This window comes from Aythya fuligula, chromosome 24, assembly GCF_009819795.1.
Source record: "Aythya fuligula isolate bAytFul2 chromosome 24, bAytFul2.pri, whole genome shotgun sequence".
Classification (NCBI taxonomy): domain Eukaryota; kingdom Metazoa; phylum Chordata; class Aves; order Anseriformes; family Anatidae; genus Aythya; species Aythya fuligula.
Window position 1 is genome coordinate 1036467 of NC_045582.1, and position 21447 is coordinate 1057913.

General features: G+C 60.5%; 2 protein-coding genes across 6 annotated transcripts; one reads left to right on the forward strand and one right to left on the reverse strand.

The window, feature by feature from the left end:
- Positions 1–1023: 1023 nt before the first annotated feature.
- EZH1 (enhancer of zeste 1 polycomb repressive complex 2 subunit) lies at positions 1024–15184 on the reverse strand. Of its 4 annotated transcripts, none has more exons than XM_032202856.1 (20): positions 15133–15184; positions 13483–13603; positions 12750–12878; positions 12389–12508; positions 11197–11317; positions 10376–10549; positions 9374–9476; positions 8944–9107; positions 8032–8123; positions 7276–7450; positions 6573–6769; positions 6019–6110; positions 5434–5474; positions 4873–4998; positions 3741–3919; positions 3042–3137; positions 2462–2543; positions 2252–2332; positions 2017–2101; positions 1024–1900 (listed from the first exon to the last, which is right to left on the reverse strand). In XM_032202856.1, exons 1-20 carry the CDS (start codon positions 15180–15182, stop codon positions 1840–1842), a joined length of 2289 nt encoding a protein of 762 aa, XP_032058747.1. In that variant the 5' UTR covers positions 15183–15184; the 3' UTR covers positions 1024–1839. The 4 variants fall into 4 exon arrangements, with proteins under 4 accessions (XP_032058747.1, XP_032058749.1, XP_032058750.1 ...); XM_032202858.1 differs by lacking the exon at positions 15133–15184 and adding an exon at positions 13812–14140; XM_032202859.1 differs by lacking the exon at positions 15133–15184 and adding an exon at positions 13867–13992.
- Positions 15185–19271: 4087 nt separating this feature from the next.
- Positions 19272–21405, forward strand: RAMP2 (receptor activity modifying protein 2). 2 transcript variants are annotated; one of them, XM_032202849.1, is made up of 5 exons: positions 19272–19343; positions 19490–19642; positions 20560–20658; positions 20789–20891; positions 20987–21405. In XM_032202849.1, exons 2-5 carry the CDS (start codon positions 19582–19584, stop codon positions 21237–21239), a joined length of 516 nt encoding a protein of 171 aa, XP_032058740.1. In that variant the 5' UTR covers positions 19272–19343; positions 19490–19581; the 3' UTR covers positions 21240–21405. The 2 variants fall into 2 exon arrangements, with proteins under 2 accessions (XP_032058740.1, XP_032058739.1); XM_032202848.1 differs by having other exon boundaries at positions 19273–19343; positions 19562–19642.
- Positions 21406–21447: the final 42 nt, after the last annotated feature.

A 21447-nucleotide genomic window follows, 5' to 3' on the forward strand; every position in this document is an offset into this window, starting at 1 on the left:
ATGGGGGAGAGGGAGAGGGGCTGGGGTACAAGCGCTGCTCCAGACGGACCCAAATCGCCAGGCGGGATGGACAGCGGGCAGGACGGGAGCAGACCCGGGCCAGGAGGGGCTCAGCTCCCCGTGCAGACCCAGGGCGCTCTCTGCGGTTGGGGATGCGATGGGGGCCGTGCCCTGCCCTGCGTGGGAGCCCTGGGGATCCCAAAGGAGCAGGGCTGTGGTTCCAGCCCTGGACAAACACCGTCCTGCAGCACCGCTCCGGACTGGTACAGGAGTCCAAAGCTCCCAGCACCCCGCACCAGGCCAGCTGGCAGCACACGTGGCTCCTGGGGACAGCCCCAACCTTCAGTTCCCTGCTCAGGGAAGAGGCATCCATCCATCCATCCATCCATCCATCCATCCATCCATCCATCCATCCATCCATCCATCCATCCATCCACCCACCCCTCCCCGCATCCATCCATCCCTCCCTCCACCCACCCAGGCCTGGACAAACGGCCCCACAAAGGTGCTGCCGAAGGACGGTGGCGGTCTGGGACCTCCGTGGTCCCCCCCCCCAACCTGAGAGCACCCTGGGCAGCGCACGGGGCTCAGCTGCCTGGCTGGGAATGCTTAGTTTAAAGTGCTTTTTGCTTTTTTTTCTTCTTGCATGGGGTGCTAAGGCCAAACCTCACCTTGCCAGAGAACGTTTTCCCTTTATCCCCAAAGGCCAAGGCCAGGACAAAAAGCATCAGAAACCTCCACAGAGCTTTCTGGGGAGTCTTCCCCTCTGTCACCGCACACAGCAGTCTGCTGCGCCCTGCCCAAACCTCACCAAAACAACATCCAAGCAATTCTGTGCAATGAAAAAGGCTCCTGAAGCACCCGATGCATCTCCAAGGGCCCATGCCTCTCCGAAAAGGACTGCCCTGGCAGAGCAGGGTGGGGGAACCAGCTTTGGTACTGCGTGGTCAGGAAGCACCTGCCTGGAGCACGGCCAAAGCCCCAGCTCCCAGGCTGGCTGCAGCCCCAGCCGAGCAGCGGGGGGCTCCCCCCGCAGCCCCAAATCTGTCCCAGCCCCAGCAGACCCAGCCAGCTGCGGGCTGGGAGGGCTCCCTCCCACCCCCCAGTGCTTTTTTTTCCGTGGATTCCCCTTGTGCTTGCAGCAGCACCCCCGTAACATCGTCTCTAACCAGCTCAGTAGCTTCCCTACCCAAAGTGACTTTTTGCATAGTGCTGCTCGCCCCGTCCCAGGGGATCGTGCCACATGAGCCACGTGCTGGTGGTCCCCGACCTCCAGCCAGCTGGGGCAGAGGGAAAAAAAGCCCCAGGGACAGCAGCTGTGGGGCTCGGGGACGTGCAGGCATGTGGCCACAGCTCCAATGCTGTCGCTGTCCTGGTCAGCAGGACAAGAAGGGCAGCGAGAGGCAGCACCAGGGACCAGAGCTTGTCCCTGGGGAGCTGGAGCTGTCCCCGGAGCTGTGCCCCGAGGGTCTCGGTGCAGGCAGCCCCTCGCTTGCTTTCAGCAGTCAGCAGAAAATGGGAAGAGGCTGAAAGCTGGCGACTGGAAACCTTCTGCACCGCGGCTTTTCTTCAAGCCCCAGCCGCCTCGGTCCACGAGGCTCCCTCCAGCCCAGGAGACAGCCAGCAGGGAAGGTGCCGGGGCTGGGCAGAGCTGATACCCGGGCAGCAGCTGCTCACGCTCCTGCCCCAAGTCTCTCTCCGGGTGTCTGGGCAGCAAGTAGCACTTGTGACACACACAGCAAGGGGAACACGGGCAGCAGTCATGTCAGCGTGAAGCAAACATGGCATCGCTTACAAGGTGCAGCAGCAAGGAGTGCGGGGACCCCCCCGGCACACAGCCTAGATGATATCCGTCTCCCTCTCTATGCCGACGTACTTCAAGGCGTCTGCCTGGCTGTACCTACGAGACAGGGAAAGCCACAGCTGCTGGAACGACCTCTGAACTCCCTGAAAATGTGCACGGAAAGCAGGGTTAAGCCCTGCCCGGGGTCCCCAGGCAGCTGCTCCCCACGTTACCGGTAATCGAAGAAGAGCTCCTCTCCCGCCTGGATGGCCCTCTTGGCAAAGATTCCTATCCGGTGGTCTCCATTCACCATCACAACTGCAAGCAGAGGGACAACGTCGGGGACATGCGGCTGCAGCTCAGGGCGGGTTGGAGCTCCCCTGGGGGGCTCCGACCTGCAGCGACCCCTCTGGGTCTCTCCCAGAGACCCTTCCCCAGCCTTGACCTGCCCGGCTGGGGACAGCTCACCTTTGGCGTAGCAATTGGGGTTCACGGAGTGGTTGGCAAAGCGGATTTTGTTTCCCTTGCGAGTGGCGTCGACGACAAAATCTGTCGAAAGGCAAAAGAAGAGAGCTCTGCAGTGTCCTGCGAAGACAAGACCGCTGCTCACGGGACGGAGGGGCTTGAGGCTGCCCACCCACCAGCCCCTGCCACCCCTTGAAACCCCAGGCGAGTTACCATTGTTGAGGTTGAAGAGGAAACTCGACATGTACTTGTCGTAGACCTTTCCCCGCCGGTCAGCCTCATCCTGCGAAATAAGCTGGAGAAGGAGAACGCCTTGAGAGAGCCTCAGTGCCTGAGGGCACGGTAAGGATGGCTGCAAGGAACAACGCTCTTGGATCTCCTGGAGGTGCCTCCTGCCCGTCCACACCAGCGGGTGGGGGTTCGCCAGGGCTCAGGAGGAGCAGAGGAGGAGCTGGGCTCCCGGGGAGCAGCACACACACACACCAGACATCCCTCCTTGGCGTGGGGCTTAGAGCTGGGTCCCAAAATGGCATGGATTTCCATTTCTAAGCCGGGTCAGAGGGAGCCTGTGGCCGTGGCTGAGCTGGGGAAGGCCCCTGAGATAACCACAGAGCAGCACAACCACGACGCACACCCACCCGAGCACCCGGCAGCACTGTGATATATGTTCCATACTGACACGAATCAGATGAACATATATCACAATCCTTTTAACATCTCTATTCTTTTAATAAATTATAAACTTTGATTATAACCCTATTTTGAGGACTGAGCCATTTATAACAGCACTGACCTCCCCGCAGTACTCCGAGATGAATTCGTTCTTCTGCACGGACTCCTTGATGAAAGTCCCCCAGCCAGCGACATCCGAAGGTGCCAGCAACAAGTGCTAGAGCCAAGGCCAGAAGAAAACAGTTTGGGTGGGCAGAGCGACCACCCCCAGCTCCGAAGCAGCGCAGGGATCGTGCCCCAGGTGTCTGTGCTGGGCTCAGGGCAGTGCCCAGGAGCACCCACGCCGTGCTGGCTGCTGCCCTCACCGTGCCAGCATCACCCCGTGTCCCCTGGTGTGAGGTGACACACAGGTCCCTGCACACTTTCTGGTCGTTAAGCTTCGTTAAGCTGGAGCTGCACATTACTTGACACCCACTAATTTGCATCTTTCTGTGAATTTCTCTCTCTTTTATACGCAGTCCCTTGTCCTGACCAACAAAATTCAAGACCTGACCTTTCTTTGGAGCCATTTTTCACACTCCCTTGTTCTCACCCTTCCTCATATCCCCCCCATCTCCCAATTTTCACACCCATAATCCATACTCCAGAGTAAGTGCTGTAGGAGCCTGGGGCAGAGCAGCTTCAGTTTGATTTTTTCCCTCGCTCAGACAGCTGCGGGTGGCTCCCACCCCCTCTCCCACACCGCAGCGATCCGTTTATCAACCCTGCCCCGAGGCAGCCCTTTGCCAGCAGCCCAGAGCCACGGAAACACCACAAATACCTTTTTGAGACCTCGCTGGATGCTGCAGTTCTTGCAGGAGACCACCTTGCAGTCCCAGTGCTCCGAAGCCCCGCAGGTCAGGCAGAGGTCCGGGTCGCACTCCCTCACGGCCAGGTAGCAGGGGCACTGCTTGGTGTTGCACTGGGTTTTGCAGCGGCAGCCCGGGAAGCGATTCTGACCTGCAGGAACACAACGCGGGTTTCTCAAAGACAGGGAACAAAACACAGAAGCTCCTGCTGAGCCGGGTCTCGCCCTGGCAGGCAGTTTGGGCTCTGTGCAGAGACAGATCTCAAATTGGCTGTGAGCAAGGGGCAGGCTGCCTGCACACCACGCAGCTAACACGAGGAAGGTGGCTTTGTGCTAACAACGAGCTTTGCAGCCCCTCTGCTCCGGGAAGGAGAGATGGGAGATCCTCACCAAAGGATGTAACGTGATAAAGGGACATTTTTCAGCCTGGGCACCCACGGCTGAAAGCCAGAAAGCAGAGCAACAGCCTGGGGGCCACTCACACCTCGCAGAGGACAGACCCACACGTGGGGTCCCTCCTGCCTCTGCAGCTGGAGATGCTGATCTGCCTTTCGGGGCTAATTATGTGCAAACTGAAATCAGCTCTGATAATATGAACAGGTCAGGACGGAGAAGCTGAGCCTGAGCTGGCTCCCTGTCACCTTCTAGCCCTTCCAGCCCCAGGCTGTGTCATAACCCGACACAAATTCACCCTCAGAAGCCCCAGTTATGTGGGCAAGTGCTGTTATCTCCATCCCTGAGCTGGGAACGGGAGCCCAGAGGGGAAAACGAGCGTGGCAGAGCAATGCCCCTGCTCCCACCCTAACTGCTGGCCACACGTCCTCCTTCCATGGGACTGGCAGCGACACCCAGGGCTTGGTGCTTGATGCAGATGAGCAATCTCTAACGAGAGCCTGTATCACTTGCTGCTGGGGGACACGGGGCAGCATGGAACAGAGTTTCCCCTCAGATTTATCCGCCTGCTAATCCAACTGCTGCAGACGGACAGAGAAATGAAGGCAGGGATAAAAGAGGCCCTCAGCAAGCCCCAGGGCTGCGCCCTCCCCCTGTCTGGGTGAGAAGAGCTGCCTGCTTTCAGGTCTGGTAGCCCCAGCTTTTTCCTTACAGTCAGGGTTGCACTGGCAGAACTTCTCGCAGAAGTTCTGGGTCATGATGCAAGGGCAGGAGCTGTCACAGGGGTGTTCGGGGTGGTCACAGGGCTGGTAGTTGTACACCTGGGTAGGCGAGTTATCTGGAGCAAGAGGAGAAAAGGCAGGGTTAGAAGCTGCACGCCCGGGGCTCCGGAGCAGAGCACGTGCACGTTCCCCGTCTGCCTGCAGAGGGCAGGAAGCCCAGCAGCGCCCAGCACACAGCTGTAATTACAAACGCATGACACACACGTCTGCTTTACACCTCCGCAGCCCGTTTTGCACGGGGACTGCACGCCAAACCTCAGCCCCCCCTCCGGCTGGAGCAGGACCCTGCCTCTCCCACCGCCTGGGAGAGAGCGCTGGCACGGCAGGGATGGGGGTGGCACAGCCACAGGGGCACCAAAAAACGGCCCCTTCGGTGGGGAGCTGCTCCCCCTGCACCCCGGGACGGCCAGCAGGACACGGTGTCCTGTGCGAGCCCCCCGGGGGAGAACGGCCACGCAAAACCGCAGCCGAGCGCAGCTGCAGACGTTTACCTTTCTTCAGCTGGATCTTCCTGCAGTGCGCAGCCCACAGCCTGCGAGAGAAGCAGAGAAGTGTCAGGGGTGGGGGCGCCGGCAGCCAGCTGGGGCCAGGCGATTCCAGCAGGGCTGCCTGGCAGCAGCGTGCATTAATAAGCAGCCGGCAGCCGCGCGGCGCAGAAAGATGAGAACGGCGCAGCTACAGGAGTTATTTAAGGCAAGCCTGAGAGCCAGAATCACGCTGGATGCGCCGGATCAGCACACAGAAAGTAGGTTAGGAGGCAGGGAGCTCGGGCTGAGGCTGCTGTCAGGACAGCGCCGGCCTCCTTGCAGCAGTGCGGCACGGCGCGGCCACCGTGCTGACCTCCGCTCCGGGGCTGAGCCCGTGGGTGCAGGACCCCGCAGAGCTCCCCGAGCAGGAGGACAGCACCAGAGAAGGGCCAGGGGCCAGCTCCCAGCCGGCAGCACAATCAGCCCTGTGTGACAGCGAGAAGTGCGCGCAGATGGGAGCCAGATGGGGATTACCAGGAATGCTTTGGCACGAAAAGCAGTGGATCTGGTTGCGTTTTTAAGAACAAAACAAGCTTGTCCAACACTTGCCTGTGCTTCCTTTTCTTCTTCTGGGATGGATTCATTAATTCGTTTGTTGGCAGCTTTGTTATAAGCGATTCTTTAACTGCAAACTGAAAGACCTACCAAAAAAAAACAGAAGCAAAAAGAAGAATAAAGTTCAGTATACCCAAGTTACCTTTATCTAAAGCACAAATGGAGGGAGTGCAAGCACACACACGCACGGTGGGGGTCCCAGTAAGCAGGCAGCTCTGCCCCCAGTTTCACCAAGCTGTGGGTGTCCTTGCTTTTCTGGCCCGGGACACAAAACCACCCCCTGTCCCACCAGGCTGGGATAAGGCACGCTGAAAAAAACCTCAGAGCACTGCACGTGTGCGGGGCTTGTTCTGTGACCAGCAGCCGTGCTGCAAAATAACACCGCCCAGCTTCCCAAAGCGTTGATGCAACACGCTCCTCCAGGCGGTTTGCAGCAGGGAAGAAGAAAAAAAAAAAAAAAGCAGCAAGCAGCAGCAAAGGGCTCCCTCCTGCCCTGGGGCCGGGTGCTGTGTGTGCCTGCCTGCCCAGACCAGAAGGTCGGGCCGTACCTGCTTGCACGTCTTCGTCCCCAGCAGCCTGGCAATGGAGCAGAAGTTGTTGAAGTAGGTCCCGTGGAAGACGCGGAAGAGAGACTCCTCGGCTCCCGTCCACTCCACCGGCTCCTGCTGCGTCTCCACCGCAAACAGCTGGGACGAGGCCGGGCTCAGCTTCTGCTTGGTGGGGGTCTGGCAGCGGGAGTTTGCCTCTGGCGAGGAAGGCAGAGGTTAGGGCCAGGGATGAGCAAGAACACACCCCTGCTGTCACGGCTTCCTTGCCGTGCCTGACGATGAGGATAACGAACCCCACCGCAGTGCAGGGCAGGACTGGGCGTCCCCTGTGTTTGCTTAAGGCCAGCTGTGGGCATTTTGTCACCCCCAGCTCTGAATTCCACAGCCCCAACACAGTGACAGAGCAGCGATAGCTGGAGCCCCGCGTGTGGCAGCGCCCGCTCGTTATTTGTCACAGCACTAAATGGGAGAGGGTTGTCTCTCTGTTTGTGAGGCATTGGAACAGGCTGCCCAGGGAAGTGGTGGAGTCACCATCCTTGGAAGTCTTCAAAAGACGTTTAGATGTAGAGCTTAGGGATATGGTTTAGTGGAGGGCTGTTAGAGTTAGGTTGGAGGTTGGACTCGATGACCTTGAGGTCTCTTCCAACCTAGAAAATTCTGTGTGATTCTGTGTGATTCTGTGTCTCCAGGGACGGCGCCGTACCCGAGGAACTAGAGGCCCACTCATTGCCCGTGTCTCTGTCGCTGTCTCCCTCCCTTGTCTCAGCGAGGGCCGGGGTGTTTGAGCAGGAAGCGCTGACCACATGGTGCCTCCGGCGGCGCCTGCCCGAGCACTTGGACCGCGGGTTGTGCAGCGCAGCGAACTCCTTGGCTCCTTCCTGCAAGCAGAGCAGAGCACAGGGTGGGTGGCACGCAGCCAGGACGCGCGGAGAGGCCTTGGGAGAAGCCCTCCTGCCACCACCAGAAGGCAGGAGGCCTGTCATACGGAATAGGGTCACCTCCAGTAAGTGCCACGGCCCTGCCAGCTGCCTGCACTGCACCCTGCTGCTTCGTGGCCTTCAGCATCGCCGCCCGGTACGGGCAGGATCCCGCACCCCGTTCCTCCAGCCTGTTTCCCTGTTTCTTGCCCTGGCAATGACACCCTCCTGGCCCCTGTTCTACATCCTCTGGGCCTCTGTTCTGCCTCAGCCCTGCAGCTCCCCTCAGATGCTGATATCTCAGCCGCATAATCTGAAGGTGACATGAAGACGCTTCCAGTAAGGCTCATCTCTGGATCCGTGCTTCCCCACATTCAGTGACGACGAGATAATCAGGTGAGATAATCGGGTGAGATTTCAGAATTAGGTAATTCTGAAAAATCACCAAAGTTGTGGAAAAAAGGACCCACAAAGTACTGAAAAGCACGGCTGGCCAGGCCACTTCCTACGGTGGTTTCAGAAGCTGCAGCGCAGAAACGTACCAGCCAGAGGAAACAGTCTGCTCCACAAGGGTCCGGCTCGATTTTCGTCTCTCTGTTCTTTCGTTTGTACACATTGGGAGTAGCGTGAAAAGCTGAAAAAATAACAGTGAGCTTTACTATCAGCTTTCTCCAACAAGGGTCACCCACCACAGAGAAAAGGACAGGGACAGCACGAGGGGAGTGAAGGCGAGTGGGAGCCTGAGGCAGTGACCAGGAGCACAGGAGCTCCTTGAGATCTCCCAAGAGCAGGGCACAAGCTGGGGATGTCTCGGCCAGCCCGACTCCTAGAGATGATGGGAACTTAGCATCAGAGGGGAAACACTTGGGAAGGAGAGGCCGTAGGAAAAATGTCTGCTTTCAGACTGAAACAGTACGACTGCATGATCTTAATAATAGATCCTTAAATAAATAATTCACTGGAGAGAGTCCTGTGACTTTCCAGGGAAGCTCTCAGACCTGGGAAACAGCAGGTCCAACAGCTAACCCCTATCCAAAAAGCCTTTGGCAGAACAAACCGCAGGAACATGACTAAGATGGAGCTGAAAGTTCCAGCGAGGCAACAAAACACGGGGGCATGTCCAGACTTTGGAAGCGTGACAGCCTGGCCTTTCCCTGACGAGCTTCTGCGAAGTGAGAGCGAAGCCCAGCCACAGCACTGCTTCTGGAACAAAAGTGCCAGGAGGCCCAGCACAGCACAACGAACAACGGTGAGCCAGAGCGGGCTGCCGGGCGGGTTGCTTTCCGTCCACTCGTGGGAATTGGTGGAGCTGTCTTTCCAAAAGGCTCTGGGGGCACCTGACAGCCTCCAAAGGCTCCGCTGCCAACGCCAGGGAGGCGTCACCCTCTGGCGACTGCCGAGCGAGGCACGCAGGAGCACAAAGCGCTGAGGAAAGGAAAAAAGACCGCACTTACGGTGCAGAAAGCAGTCGTATTTGAAGCAGCGCCGGCAGAAGAGCGTGTGGAAGGAGTGCAGGGACTGCTCGCGCTGCACCGACTTCGCGCAGGGCCCGTCGATGTTGGGGGTGCACTGCGGGGGCAGCACATTCGGGTCCGACACCTCCGTGAGCTCTCGGTACCTATGGAGCAAACAGAGACAGCCACCCGTGTGCATTTTTTTCCTAATTCGGGACGTTTTACAAGGCTTTGTGTGACTGAGGTCTCATGACTCTGGCTCGGATACCTTGAGGCTAAACCAAAAGTTGCTAATACTCAAAAAATGTTCTGCTCACAGCGCCCGCAGCCAAGCGAGCTCTGCTTTCTGCCCAGAGCACAGGGCTGTTGTCTACAACACAAATTTTAGCCGTCACTAACAAAGGGAATAAGCAACACACGCAACTTCTACCTCTCTTTCATGTCATCTGGAAAGCCGTACTCGGGGAACATGGAAGAAATGGCAGTGAAAATCATGTCGTTTGGAAACCGCTTCTTTGAACACTTCTTGTTACCTAAGGAAAAAGAAGAGAGTTGCTCGGTTATGCTGGATGTGACCGTGCCTCTCCTTTTTCCAGAGAGGGCGATTCCAGGAGGTGTTCTGGATGGCGTTTTAAGAGACAGAACCGTAACCACACAGACAATTCTGTCTTGCAACCAGGCTAAATCGTTTCCAGATGCATTGCACTCTGCCACCTTCCAATTAGCATCATGTGTGATGGAAGTACTACTGATTTCGTGTGGAATAATGCTTTTTTTTTTTACCAAGACAAGGTTTACAGACAATACTTTCCTACGTCTGCAAAAGGTGCTGGTGCTTGTGCTGCTCCTATCGCTATAAATCAAAGGTGAAACTCCCAGTCAGCATTCTGAAGGGCACGCAGGACATGTGAAAATCCCACGAACCAGAGCTGCTTCTACGCAGCAAAACCCCCAGGTGGCACAGGAGAAGGCAGATGAACACTAATAGGTGGAAAAGGAGGCTGGAAGGGATTTGAGAAGCTTCACCTCCCTGTCCTACAGCAGAATGAGATCTCCCTACAAACCTACTGACAGATGCTTGCCAGGCCGGCGCTTTGAAGCCTCCAAGAGCAGAGATCTCACATCCTCCCCAGGTAATACCCCCCTGCTTTGCTAATCGTACCATTACACGGCTTTCCAGATGACTCATCTGAATTCCTCCTCGCTACACTTAAAGCTGATGACTGCTTATCCTGTCCGCAGGGGACAGTGAGAATAACTGGCTTCCCTTCTCCTTTCATCTACCGCACCAGAACTTGCCAAGCTGGCTACTGCCCCTAAGTGACACACGAATAACCACAAGAGCGAGGGCAGGAGAGCACTGGGCAGCTCCTAAGGCAAGGTAGGATGGAAACACGACCATCACAGCCCCATTTTCTGCAGCCAAACCCACCTTCCGCTGCAGTTCGTTTCCTCTTCCTCGTGACCGGCAGCTCCTCTTTCCCATCCTCCTGCTTAGCCTCAGAATCGTTGTGTCCTTCCTCCTCCTCGTCCGAGTACTGATTGAGGGCGTTCACCAGCTCCAGGAACACAGCGTCGCTGATGAGGACCGACCCTGAAATCATTTCTGAAACACAGTGGTGTCAGCCAGGCTGTGGGAGGGCCATCATCTTTCGTGCTCCTCGGGGTGGTAAATCACGAGCCAGCCACAGGGTATTATTATCATTATTATTATCAGTGAGAACCTTCCTGGCAATTTTGGAAGGATAGGTGGGATTTTAATGCTACAGAGTCATAAGAGTGGTGTATTATTTCTGTGAATCTGGGCACAGGCCACACCAGAGAGTTTTCCACAGCCTTCCTCCCTCCAGACAGACCTTTACGATGGGCAAGGAAACTACGGAGGAAAACTCGCTGGCTTTTCATCTCTGAAAAGAATGATCAAAGTCTTGGCTGAGGTGAAAGTGAAACGATGTTGCTGAGCTCCTCCTAACGTCTAGCACATTTTTTGGCTTCCCAGAACTGCCTGTGGATGCCCCTGAACAAGAGCTCTGGCTCCAGAGCATCCTGGGCCTAGAACAGAGCGGGGTATCAAAAGGCAGGACTGTGTCCTTGCAAACCAGCACCACAGGCACATTCCTGCTTTCCTCCTCTAAGAGCTCTCAGAGAAAAGCTGGTTACTGCTGCCACCTTTTGACTTCTTAACTGCTTTGATATCGAATTTGCAAGAGGGCAGTGAAAGGACAGTGCTGAGCGCTCCCACTCCCACGTTACCTTCCTCTCCGTGAACCTTCCCATCGTAGTTATTAATGAGCTCTTCAATGAAGGTTTCATCCTCTTCCTTCACCTCATCTCCCATGTATGGGATATTGCACAGAACAGTTTCATCCTCCACCTGTACAGAGATCAGATGAGGTTCAGTAACCCAGCACCTGCTGATTCCCAACCAGGCTGTGCCTCCAGGGCTGCTGCCGTCCATTCCACACAAACCACACAGTAAAGCAAAGGTTCAGCCTCCCCAGCAGAAGTTTTGGCTGTCTCATCACTGACATTTCCTTGTCATTCCCTACCAGCAGCATAACCCTGATGCCAAAAAGTGCAATCTGATTTAAAAAAAAAAAAAATAAGAGCAGCGTATCCAAGGGTTATGGAAACTCAGAAACGCACACGCTGCCAAGAATAATAAGCAAGCGAAAATGTCAGAGGGGTCACGGTGATTAAGGTGGCGTGGGACTAGAGCAGTGAAAGGCAAAATGGCAACTCATCCCAGGAGGGATTCAGCTGGAGCCGAGGAGTGTTCTCACATCACAGAGCAAGGACATTTGGCTTTCATTGCCATGGCACCGGCGAGGGGCCCTTTTCGTGTCACATCTCCTAGTGCCATCCTGCTACACCTGGTCCCAGGGAGCTCCTTGCTTGTAGGAATACACACACACACACACACTGGGCAAAGGGGCAGGCTAGCCGCAGTCTGCTTTGTAAATAATCTTAACTAAACCAGGACAAAACAGTATTGAAATCGTCCTCCACGCTACCGGGATCCTCGATAGCATCCCTACAAGCAGAGCAGCAGAGTAACCCAGTCACAGAGGAAAGGACCTGCCTAAGAAATTCAGTCTTCATTTAAAAGGGAAGTTAAAGGGGAAAAAGAGAAGGTAATAGCCCTGCCCAGGCAAACAAATAAAGCATTTGCTCCTAGAATCCTGTGAAATAAGGCAATAATGGTGGCCCCAGCAAGGAGCCAGGTGTGGAAGAGACAAGCTGGGTAAAACAGCTTTGATGTGGGGTTCAACACAACAAGCAAATAAAGCAATGCTCCCCCTCATCTCCTGAGCAGACATCGCTTGAGACACGTTGGCTGAAGATGGTTTAATCACTGCACAGCTGCGTAATGGTTACGCACCAATCTCACAAAGATCTGCACTAATCTCACAAAGACCCTGCTCCACAGAGCCTTCGTACCTACCATGAAGTTCTGCTGAAGGGGGGACCAGGAGTACATGATGGGCACCAGAGCCACGGTGTTCAGCGTCCTCATGTACAGCGTCTGGCTTGGAAATCCTGGAAAAATGCTCTCCACGGTACACTGGGAGAGAAACGAAGAGAAGGGCAGTGAGGAAACAGCCCCTGGGAGGCAGCCACAGGAGGAAACTGCACTTCAGGACAAACACAGCAAAGTGCTGCGGTCACTCATTGTGGCTCCTTGATAGTAAAAGCTTCTCCCCCCCGTTTACCAAACTATCTATAAATTATCCTCACAGTTCCCTGCAAAGCTCTGGTTCTGATTCACCTTTGTTGCTGCTGTGCCTTTCTTTTGCTCTCCCTACCTGTTTTAGGAAGGGGTGCCCGCTGACCGGCTTCATCAACTGCACTGGCTGAACTCGAAGCTTCTTCCAGTCTTCGTTCAGAATTTGAGTCTTTTCGTGAACCTTTGCAAAGTTGGCCACAAAAAGAGCCTGAAACGAGGGAAAGAAGCACTGGAAACTTAAAAATCACGTTGAGGTTTAGAACATCAAAACCCCTCCTGAGATTTTGTTTCACGTATCAAAACGTAGCCAAGGCAGAGCACTTCAGACTGATGACATTCGTTAGAAGGAATCCTAATTAACCTCAGCATCGCTACAAAACCGTGCTGAACACGTAGCAAGAGCCAGCAGCTTTTAATAATTCTTGATCGGATCCAACCTGTTCTAAAATCTTACCTGCCACGGAGAAAAGCAGAGGCAGAAACCCACGGAGCCTTAGCACCCAGGGGGTTAAAGCAAGGAGAGACTTCACAGGGTAAGTGGAAAGGAGTCCTCTCCCTGCACCTTCTGCAAGCACCCAGCCAGGGAACTTCACTGCCTACACAGCCGAGCTGCCTACCCTGCTCTGCTCCAACCACGGAGCACGAAGGGAGCTGAAATCTCTTCAGGCTTACCATGGCTACAACTGAAATGCAATTCTGCAGCTCTCCCTGTGAAGCACTCAGCTGAAAACTGCTCAAACGCCGCAAGCCAGAGCGAAGGCTCGAGCAGAAATCCTCCCAGCTAGAGCTGGCACCTCTCGTTCCAGCTTTACCTTGGCTCCCATGTTCGCCTGAAACCTCTTGAGCTGCCGAAGCCGCATGTATTCGGACTTGACTTTCCTTTTCCAGTATATGATACACTTCGACGTCGGAGGAGTGGCGATTTCCATTTTTCTACAAAAAAACGCAGGAAGAGTAAATGTCAAACAACGGAGAGCTTAGCGTTACAAACGAGTGGTATTAGGAAAAAAAGAAAAAACAAAAAACAAAACAAAAAAAACACGTGGATTTTAAATGCATCGCAGGCTTTAACTAGGAAAAAAATAATCACATAAATCTGCACGAGTCCTTTTTACGGAACAATTAAGAGCACAAATTGCACCGAAAAGCTCGGAGAGCTCTTGGATGTAAGCAGCAAGAGAACTGCGTGTGCTGACAGGGATTCAGCTGCCTCTGCCCTGTGTGAACCCCTGTGAATCCTCCACGGGCAACGTGTCTGCGGCGTTCCCCTTTCTCCTTCTGCCCAGGGCACCGGCAGAACAAAACGACGCCGCCAGGAGCCTCCTCACGTCCAGCTAGAGCCTTGCTGGCCTTGCCAGGAGGCCGGGGAGGATTCCTGTTTGTTCTGCAGCCCTTCCCTTCGGGAAGGCACCGCTGGTTACCAGCAGGAACCAGCAGGTTTCGAGGAGGGACGAGGGGCAGCCTTCGAGCCTCACCAAAGCCCTGCTTGCCCCCCCCCAGGGGAAGGGATGCTGCAGCCCCCTCCCCAGGGTTTGGCCCCCAGGGTTTCCAAACCCTGCTGCAAACACCTCCTGCGGGGCACGGACGGGCTCTGCCCTCCCTGCAGCCCCCCCCAGCCTCGTGCCCGGGGGCTGGCAGCAGCAAAACCCTACAGAAATGGGGTTTTGCCCTCGGAGCCCGCAGGGTTTTGGGGGGAGCCTGGCTGGGGGGGGATGGAGGGGTCAGCCCGAGCCTCCTGCCCCACACGGTCACTGCCCTACAGGGGCCTGGCCTGCCTCACAGGCCCCAAGCTACCCCGCAGGGCCCCCAGCTGCCCCCACAAGCCCCAATCTGCCCCACAGGGGCTCTGATCTGCCCCACAGCCCCCCCAAACTGCCCCCACAAGCCCCGATCTACCCCACAGGGACCCCTCTCTGCCCCACAGTCCCCCCAAATTCCCCCCACAACCCCCAATCTGCCCCAAAGCCCCCACAAATTCCCCCCCCAAGCCTTGATCTGCCCCACAGAGGCCATGATCTGCCCCACAGCCCCCCCAAACTGCCCCCCAAGCCCCAATCTGCCCCACAGGGACCCCTCTCTGCCCCACAGCCCCCCCAAACTGCCCCCCCAAGCCCCGATCTGCCCCACGGGGACCCGGATCTGCCCCACAGCCCCCCCCAAACTACCCCCCCAAGCCCCGATCTGCCCCATGGGGGCCCCAATCTGCCCCCCACCCCCCCAACCTGCCCCCCAACCCCCCAACTGCCCCCCTCCCCCCCCAGCAGCCCCCCGGGGGCCCCTCTCTGCCCCCCCCCGGTGCCCCCCACACCCCCCCAGCAGCCCCGGGCTCCCCCCTTCCCCCTCCACCCCCCCCCCGGGGGCTCCCCCGCCCCTGGCGGCCCCTCGCGGCCCCTCCCCTCCCACCGCCCCCCCCGCCCCCCGCCCCCCGCGGGACCCCAGGCCCCGCCCCGCCCCGCACTCACTCCTCGGCCATCGCGCCGGGGGAGGCCGCGCTCCCCTGCGCACCGCGCATGCGCCGAGACGAAGCCCCGCCCCCCCCCCCCCAGAAGCCCCGCCCCTCCGTCTAGAGGCCCCGCCCTCACCCTCAGCCCCGCCCCCACCGCGCAGCGCCCCGCCCCCTCGCCCCGAGACCCCGCCTTGTGCGCGGAGGCCCCGCCCCTTCACCTGAAGACCACGCCCCCTTCGTGTAGAGGCCCCGCCCTCCCTGGTGGTGGCCTCGCCCCTTAACCTGCAGCCAAGCATGGTGTGCAGCTCAAGCCACGCCCCGTCCGCTCAAAGCCACACCCCTCGGGTTAAGCCACGCCCCTCCAAGTTAAACCACGCCTCCAGAGCTAAGCCACGCCTCTCGATATAAGCCACGCCCTCCGAGTTAAGCCACGCCCCTTGTGTGGCTCATGCCAAGCAGCCCCGGGGGGGCCCCAGAGGGTCCTGGGGGGCACCAGGGGGGTCCCGGGAGAGGTCCTGGGGGGGGTCCCGGGGGGTCCCGGGGCCGTTCCCCCTCACAGCGGCTGCCGGTGTCGGGACCTGGTGCAGTGGGGCCAACGCTCAGCCTCTGGGGGTCCGAGAGCTTGGAAACTGGGAGCACTGGGAGGCCACTGGGAGGCCACTGGGAGGCCCCGGGACGCATCCTGTGCGCCTCGCCCCGGTCAGGACGCGCTCGGAAGGGCGGTGGCGGCGCCGGGCAGGAAGCGGCTGCGTGGGGACTGTCCCGGGCGGTGGGGATGGGGCTGCTTGGGGCTGCTCATCCTTCCCCCGTCAGCCCCCATAAGGCCCAATCTGCCCCACAGGGGCCTCACTGTGCCCCACAGCCCCCCCAAACTGCACCCCCAAGCCTTGATCTGCCCCACAGGGGCTCTGATCTGCCCCACAGCCCCCCTAAACTACCCCTACAAGTCCCGATCTGCCCCACAACCCAATGGGTGACACAACCCCACAGGGTGAGGGATGAGAAGGGACCCTGAGAGCTCGTCCTGCCTGGGCCAGGTCCCACAGGGGGGATTTGGGTTTCTCCAAAGACCCCACAACCCCCCGAATAGCCTGTCCCAGGGCCCTGCCACCCTCCCCCTAAAATAATTCAAGCAGAACCTCCTCTGTTCCCGCTGGCACCCGCTGCCCCCTGTCCTATCACGGGGTGTCCCCACAAACAGCCTGGCTCCGTCCTCCTGACGCTCACCCTTTCCTTATTTACCACCACCACTAAGGTCACCCCGTCACCCCCCTCCTCGCAGCGGGTCCCCGGGGGCAGTGGGTGCCCGCATCCCACCCGCAGCCCCCATCCCTCCTGCCCCCTGCATCTGCTGCCTTTGGAGCCTCGCTGCTGACTCAGGCCAACGCAGGGACCTCACTGCCCCCCCCCCAACCCCCCCCGACCCTCCCACCCGTCGGGACTGGGTGGAAAGGACTGGGACGGGCCCCGGGACTGGGATATATCCCCGGTGGCAACCCCGGCCCCACCGCAGCCGTCCCGGTCGGTAGGAGGATGCTCCGGGCTCGGGCACGGCTCCTCTGCTGCCTGCTCCTTGCAGTGCTCCGGCAGGGTAAGGGGCTACAGGGGGAGCAGGGAAGGGACTGGGGGCCTCCCCATGGGGACCTTGCCCCCTTTCTGCCCCCCGTCCTGCTCAGGCCATGCTGGGGGGCATCTCCCCGGCCCCTTCTGGCATCTCCCCATGGAGGATGCTGCGGGTTTGGCACGCACATTTTGCTCAGAAAATGCCCTGCCCCAGCCAAGCCGAAGGCAGAGCCAGGAGCCCCCTGCTTGCCTTCAGGGGCAGGAGGAAGGGGGCTCGCTGTGCCGGGACCCCCCCAAAAGCTCCGTCTGCCCCCGGCCGTGCAGCCCTCCATCCCATTTCTCCTGGCTGCAGGGCGCGGGGACCCGCAGTACGGAGCCCCCGAGGATGAAGGTAAGGCTGCAATGCCGTGGCCGTGGGCTGACACAGGGGAACGGGGGCCCTGGGCACGGTCCCATGGGTCCCCCCCCGGTGCTGACGGCTCCGTCTGTCCCTCCAGCTGACTACCTGGACCTGGATGAGGACGGTGAGTAGGGCTGCCCCCCTTGGGGGATGTTGGCATCGCTTGGTGCCCCATGGGTAACCGACCCCACAATTTAGGATCCCCGGAGGTGCTGGGGGGGCCGTCCCGCTGCCAGGACTCCTACCAGGACTGGGTGGCCCTATACTGCTGGGCCCCCTTCCACGCCGCCCTCATGGCCACCCCCGAGGGCAGCCGCTGCCGCTGGGAGCAGATCGGGAGGTGGGTGCTGAGACGGCTCCGAGCAGCCCCCACGGGGGTCCTGCACCCCCTGGCTGCCTTCACCCCATCTTTTTCCCCAATTCTCCACAGCGCCTACAGCGAGCTCTCCGCCTGCACCGAGCTGCTGGCCCAGCTTTTTGCCTGCCCCTGGCCCAGCGCCGCTCTCGACGCCTTCTTCCTGCAGGTCCACGGCGAATATTTCAGCAACTGCAGCAGGACGGAGCCCCCCGGGCCGGGGGGGCTGCCCCCCGGGCTGGCTGCCGCTGTGGCGGTGGGGCTGGGCTGCCTCGTGCCCGTCGCAGCCGCCGTCACCCTCAGCAGAGCCCGGAGAGGGGCTCGGAGCCCGGCGGGGGGTGGCACAGCCCCGGGTACCCCAGTGCCTGAACTGGACTGAGAGCAAACCCCGGGGGTTCAACGGAGGGGGCGAAGGGTGAGCGGGGTGGGGGTCCGGGGGTCCTGTGCTGTGGGGTGAGGTCGGTACCGGGGGTCTGACCGCCAAGGCCTGGGATTGTGGCCTTGCTGGGATGAGCCCCTTCCCCGTGGTCTGAGCCCTCTCCCCACGTGCCGAACCCCTTCCCCATGTCCTGAGCCCCCTCCCCATGTCCTGAGCCCCTTCTCCACAGTCTGAGCCCCTTCCCCATGCTCTGAGCCCCCCCCCCACGTGCCAAACCCCTTCCTCACAGGCTGAGCCCTTTTCCCATGTCCTGAGTCCTTTCTCCATGTGCTGACCCCCCCTTCCCATGGTCTGAGCCCCTTCCCTACGTGCTGAGCCCTCTCCCAATGTCCTGAGCCCCCTCCCCACGTGCCAAGCCCCTTCCCCGTGTGCTGACCCCCCCTCCCCAGAGGCTGAGCCCTTTTCCCATGTCCTGAGCCTCCTCCCCATGTCCTGAGCCCCTTCCCCAGCACCCCAGGGTGGGTCCCAGCGGGGCAGCACCGCGGTGCCAGGCCACGGGGTGGGGGCCGTGACGGCGGTTGCTGTCCGCCTTCCCCCCATCCCGTCCCTTCCCGTCCCCTCGGGGCGCCCAGGGAGGGGCCGTGCTGAGCTCACTGGGTGTCTCCCTGGCACCCGCTCAGGCCGGGAGGCTCCAGCGGCTCCGACAACAAAAGGAGCGGGAGCGGGGGCTGCGACCCCGGCAGTTTTATGGCTTCCAGATGCGTCTCGGGGCCAGCGGCAGCCGCGCAGCCCCCGGGCCGCTCGGGCTCGGCCGCCAGCAGCGTTGGCGAGGGAGGGCGCGAAGCAGCGGGGAGATAGGAGCTGGCCAAGGCAGGGAGGGTCCCCGACATGCGTTGAGTTGTGATCTGTGCTCCCGCGGGAGGGTTTTTGTTTTTTTTTTTTAAAAGGGGAAGATTTTGGGTCGGAGCCCGGCCGCGGGGCGAAACGAGCTGGCGCGGCCTCAGCCGGCTCCTCGGGGCTGGGGGCTGCGGGGAAAAACCCCTAGGGTGGGAGCAGGGCTTTTGGCAGAGCCCCGCGGTGGGGCTGGGGCCGAGGGCCGGCGTCGCCAGCCTCGTTCCTCTGCCCTTTCGCCACCTCCCTGCCCGCTCGGGCCTCGTGCACGTCGTGGCACCGCCGCCGGCCCTTCGGCTCCCACCCGGGACGAGTCCCAGCGTGGGGCAGGTGCCCTAAAGCGGGGCTGCGAGCCCGGTTTTGGGGCCACAAACCACAATCCCAAACCCCCCCCACACACACACCCCAGAGCCGAGCGGCAGCGCCCGTCCCGGGGCTGAGGCTTGAAATTTCTCTTTCCCCGGTCCACTCCCCCCCGCTGCCGGGCTGCCTGCCCTCCACGCAGGAGACGAGGGATTTCACAACCCAGCCCAGACAGGATTAAAGAGAAATACACAAGTAAACAAAATCGCGGCCTCCTCACACCGGACGGGGCTGCGAAGGGAGCAGAAGCCTCTCTCCTCCGCCGGGCCGCCCGGGGTGAGCGCGGGGCGATGCCCACCGGGATCCGGCGGCGGCGGTGGTAGAAGGGTTTTTTTTTTTTTTTGGGGGGGGGTGGGGGTCCCGCCGGGAGCTCTGCTTGAAAGCAGCGCTGAGCAATCTCATTTTTCACACGTCTCCTGTAGTCAAACTGCCCCTGTCAGAGGAAAGGAGTCGCTTCCTGTTATTTCCATTGAAATACTTGTCCCGCTCGTTAGCCCCCGCAGGCTGTGGCAGGATGGCACCGTGCGTGCCGACGGGCTCCGGCCGCCTCTCCCGAGGGCTCCTCCTGCTCTGGGGTAAGTGCACGGCGGGGTGGCTGTGGCCGTGGGGGGGCTCCGTGCCTCGTGCCAGCCCCACACGTGGCCGTCGTCCTTCATCCGGGGCCGTTTCAGCCCCAAAACCCCGCGGCGAGCAGGACGCGGCGCTGCGGGGGCCGTCGCCCGCCTCGCATCGGGGTGCTGCCTTTGGGGGATGGGGGGCGCCCCCTTCCCGGGCACAGCACCTCGGGGGGGGGGGAGGATGGAGGGGTCCCGGCTGCGACAGAGGTGGGAGAGTGGCGTGAAGGGACCCTCGTGCATGCGACTCCTTCGTGGGGTGCTCCTGTGAGCACCGGGAGAGTGGCTGGGGGGGTCCCGGCAAGGAGGGACAGCGGGACGGGGACAGGGTGGGCTACCCTTGGGGACAGAGTGGGCCACCCTTGGGGACAAGGTGGGCTACCCTTGCCGTAGCCACCGTGCCAGCCCCAGAGGTCCCCTCCAGCCAGCCCCCGGCCCCCCAAAAAAGCCACGGGGGGCGATTCGCCAAGCAACGCGGCCTCGCTGCCCAGGGGACAGGATGGAGGCGGCGACTTCCCGAGGGCTGCACCGGGGCCGGGCGGGCGGCTGGCGGGGTGCCGGGGGGACGCGCCCCACGCCGGTGGCACGATGGAGCACGGAGGGGGTTCTGCTGCGGTCAGCGCTTCCTCTTCCTTCCTGCCTCAGCCCTGCCCGGGCTGCTGACGGGACAAAGCTCGGTCCCGCTGGGGCCACTGCGTGCCACCGGCTGGTAGCCCCCGTCCCCTCCATTGTCACCCGCAGCCAGCCCGGTGGCATCCTCCCCCTCGCCTCCTCGCTCCCTAACACCAGCTCCGGCCGCCCCGTGGCTCCTGTCCCGTCCCTTCCCGTCCCACCCCGTGCCCACCCCGCTGACCGCGTCCCCTCCGTCCCCTCCGTAGCGCTGCTGGGGCGGGGGCTGTGCCACACGGCCGGCAAGGCGGAGGGCTTCGGCCAGGAGGCGAGGACGAGCCCCCCGATGGCCAAGGACAACTCCACAGGTGGGTGAGCACCAGCAGCACCCCCATCCCCAAATCCGTCCCCTTCCCCTCTGCCCGTCCCCAAATCCACGGCGGGTGACGGGCGCGGTCCCCGGTGCGGTGCCGGCGCTCAGCGCCTGTCCCCGCGCAGAGGAGGTGTACGGCGCCATGGCGGAGAGGTGCTGGGAGGTATTCGTCGACCTGATGAGGAACGTGACGGCACCGCAGCTGTGCGACTGGAAGGTCATCAGCAGGTAGGGACGGGGGACAAAACGTGGCCGGGGGCGACCCCGAGCCCCCCAAAAAACCCTCCCAGCGCCCCCCAACCCGCCCCGGTTCCGTCCCGCAGGCCCTACAGCTGGCTGCAGGCGTGCTTGGAGGACTCGGCCGAACACCTCTACTACAGCTACCCCAACGCGCTGGCCGAGCGGTTCATCTTCCAGAGCCACCACCGCTACTTCCACAACTGCTCGGTGGGCAACCAGGTCTTCGACCCCCCCGAGGACGTGCTGCTGGCCATGGTCTTCGCCCCCATCTGCCTCATCCCCTTCCTCGTCACCGTCGTCATCTGGCGCAGCAAGGACGGCAAGGCGCAGCCCTAAGGCGCCGCCGCCGCCGCCATCACCACCTCCGTGCCCGGTGCCCGGTGCCCGGTGCCCGGTGCTGGGCTCCCGGTTGCTCGCGTACTGGGGGGAATGGGTCCAGGAACCCCCCTCCCGGTGCCTCCCTGACCACCCGCCAGCCCGCGGCGGGCCAGTAAAGGCTGCTTCCCCCAGCCCCAGGGTGCTTCTTCCGTGCCCGTTTCCGCCA

What these genes read in the sequence shown, in the direction of transcription:
- EZH1 (XM_032202856.1), bottom strand. Translation starts at nt 15,182, where the DNA reads ATGCGCGGTGCGCAGGGGAGCGCGGCCTCCCCCGGCGCGATGGCCGAG. An exon ending in CCCGGCGCGATGGCCGAGGA is followed by an intron (nt 13,604 to 15,132) that starts GTGAGTGCGGGG and finishes GTTTTTTTGTAG; the next exon opens with AAAAATGGAAATCGCCACTC. An exon ending in GAAGATCCAGCTGAAGAAAG is followed by an intron (nt 4,999 to 5,433) that starts GTAAACGTCTGC and finishes CTCTTGCTCCAG; the next exon opens with ATAACTCGCCTACCCAGGTG.
- RAMP2 (XM_032202849.1), top strand. Translation starts at nt 19,582, where the DNA reads ATGGCACCGTGCGTGCCGACGGGCTCCGGCCGCCTCTCCCGAGGGCTC. An exon ending in AGGGCTCCTCCTGCTCTGGG is followed by an intron (nt 19,643 to 20,559) that starts GTAAGTGCACGG and finishes TCCCCTCCGTAG; the next exon opens with CGCTGCTGGGGCGGGGGCTG. An exon ending in GGCCAAGGACAACTCCACAG is followed by an intron (nt 20,659 to 20,788) that starts GTGGGTGAGCAC and finishes GTCCCCGCGCAG; the next exon opens with AGGAGGTGTACGGCGCCATG.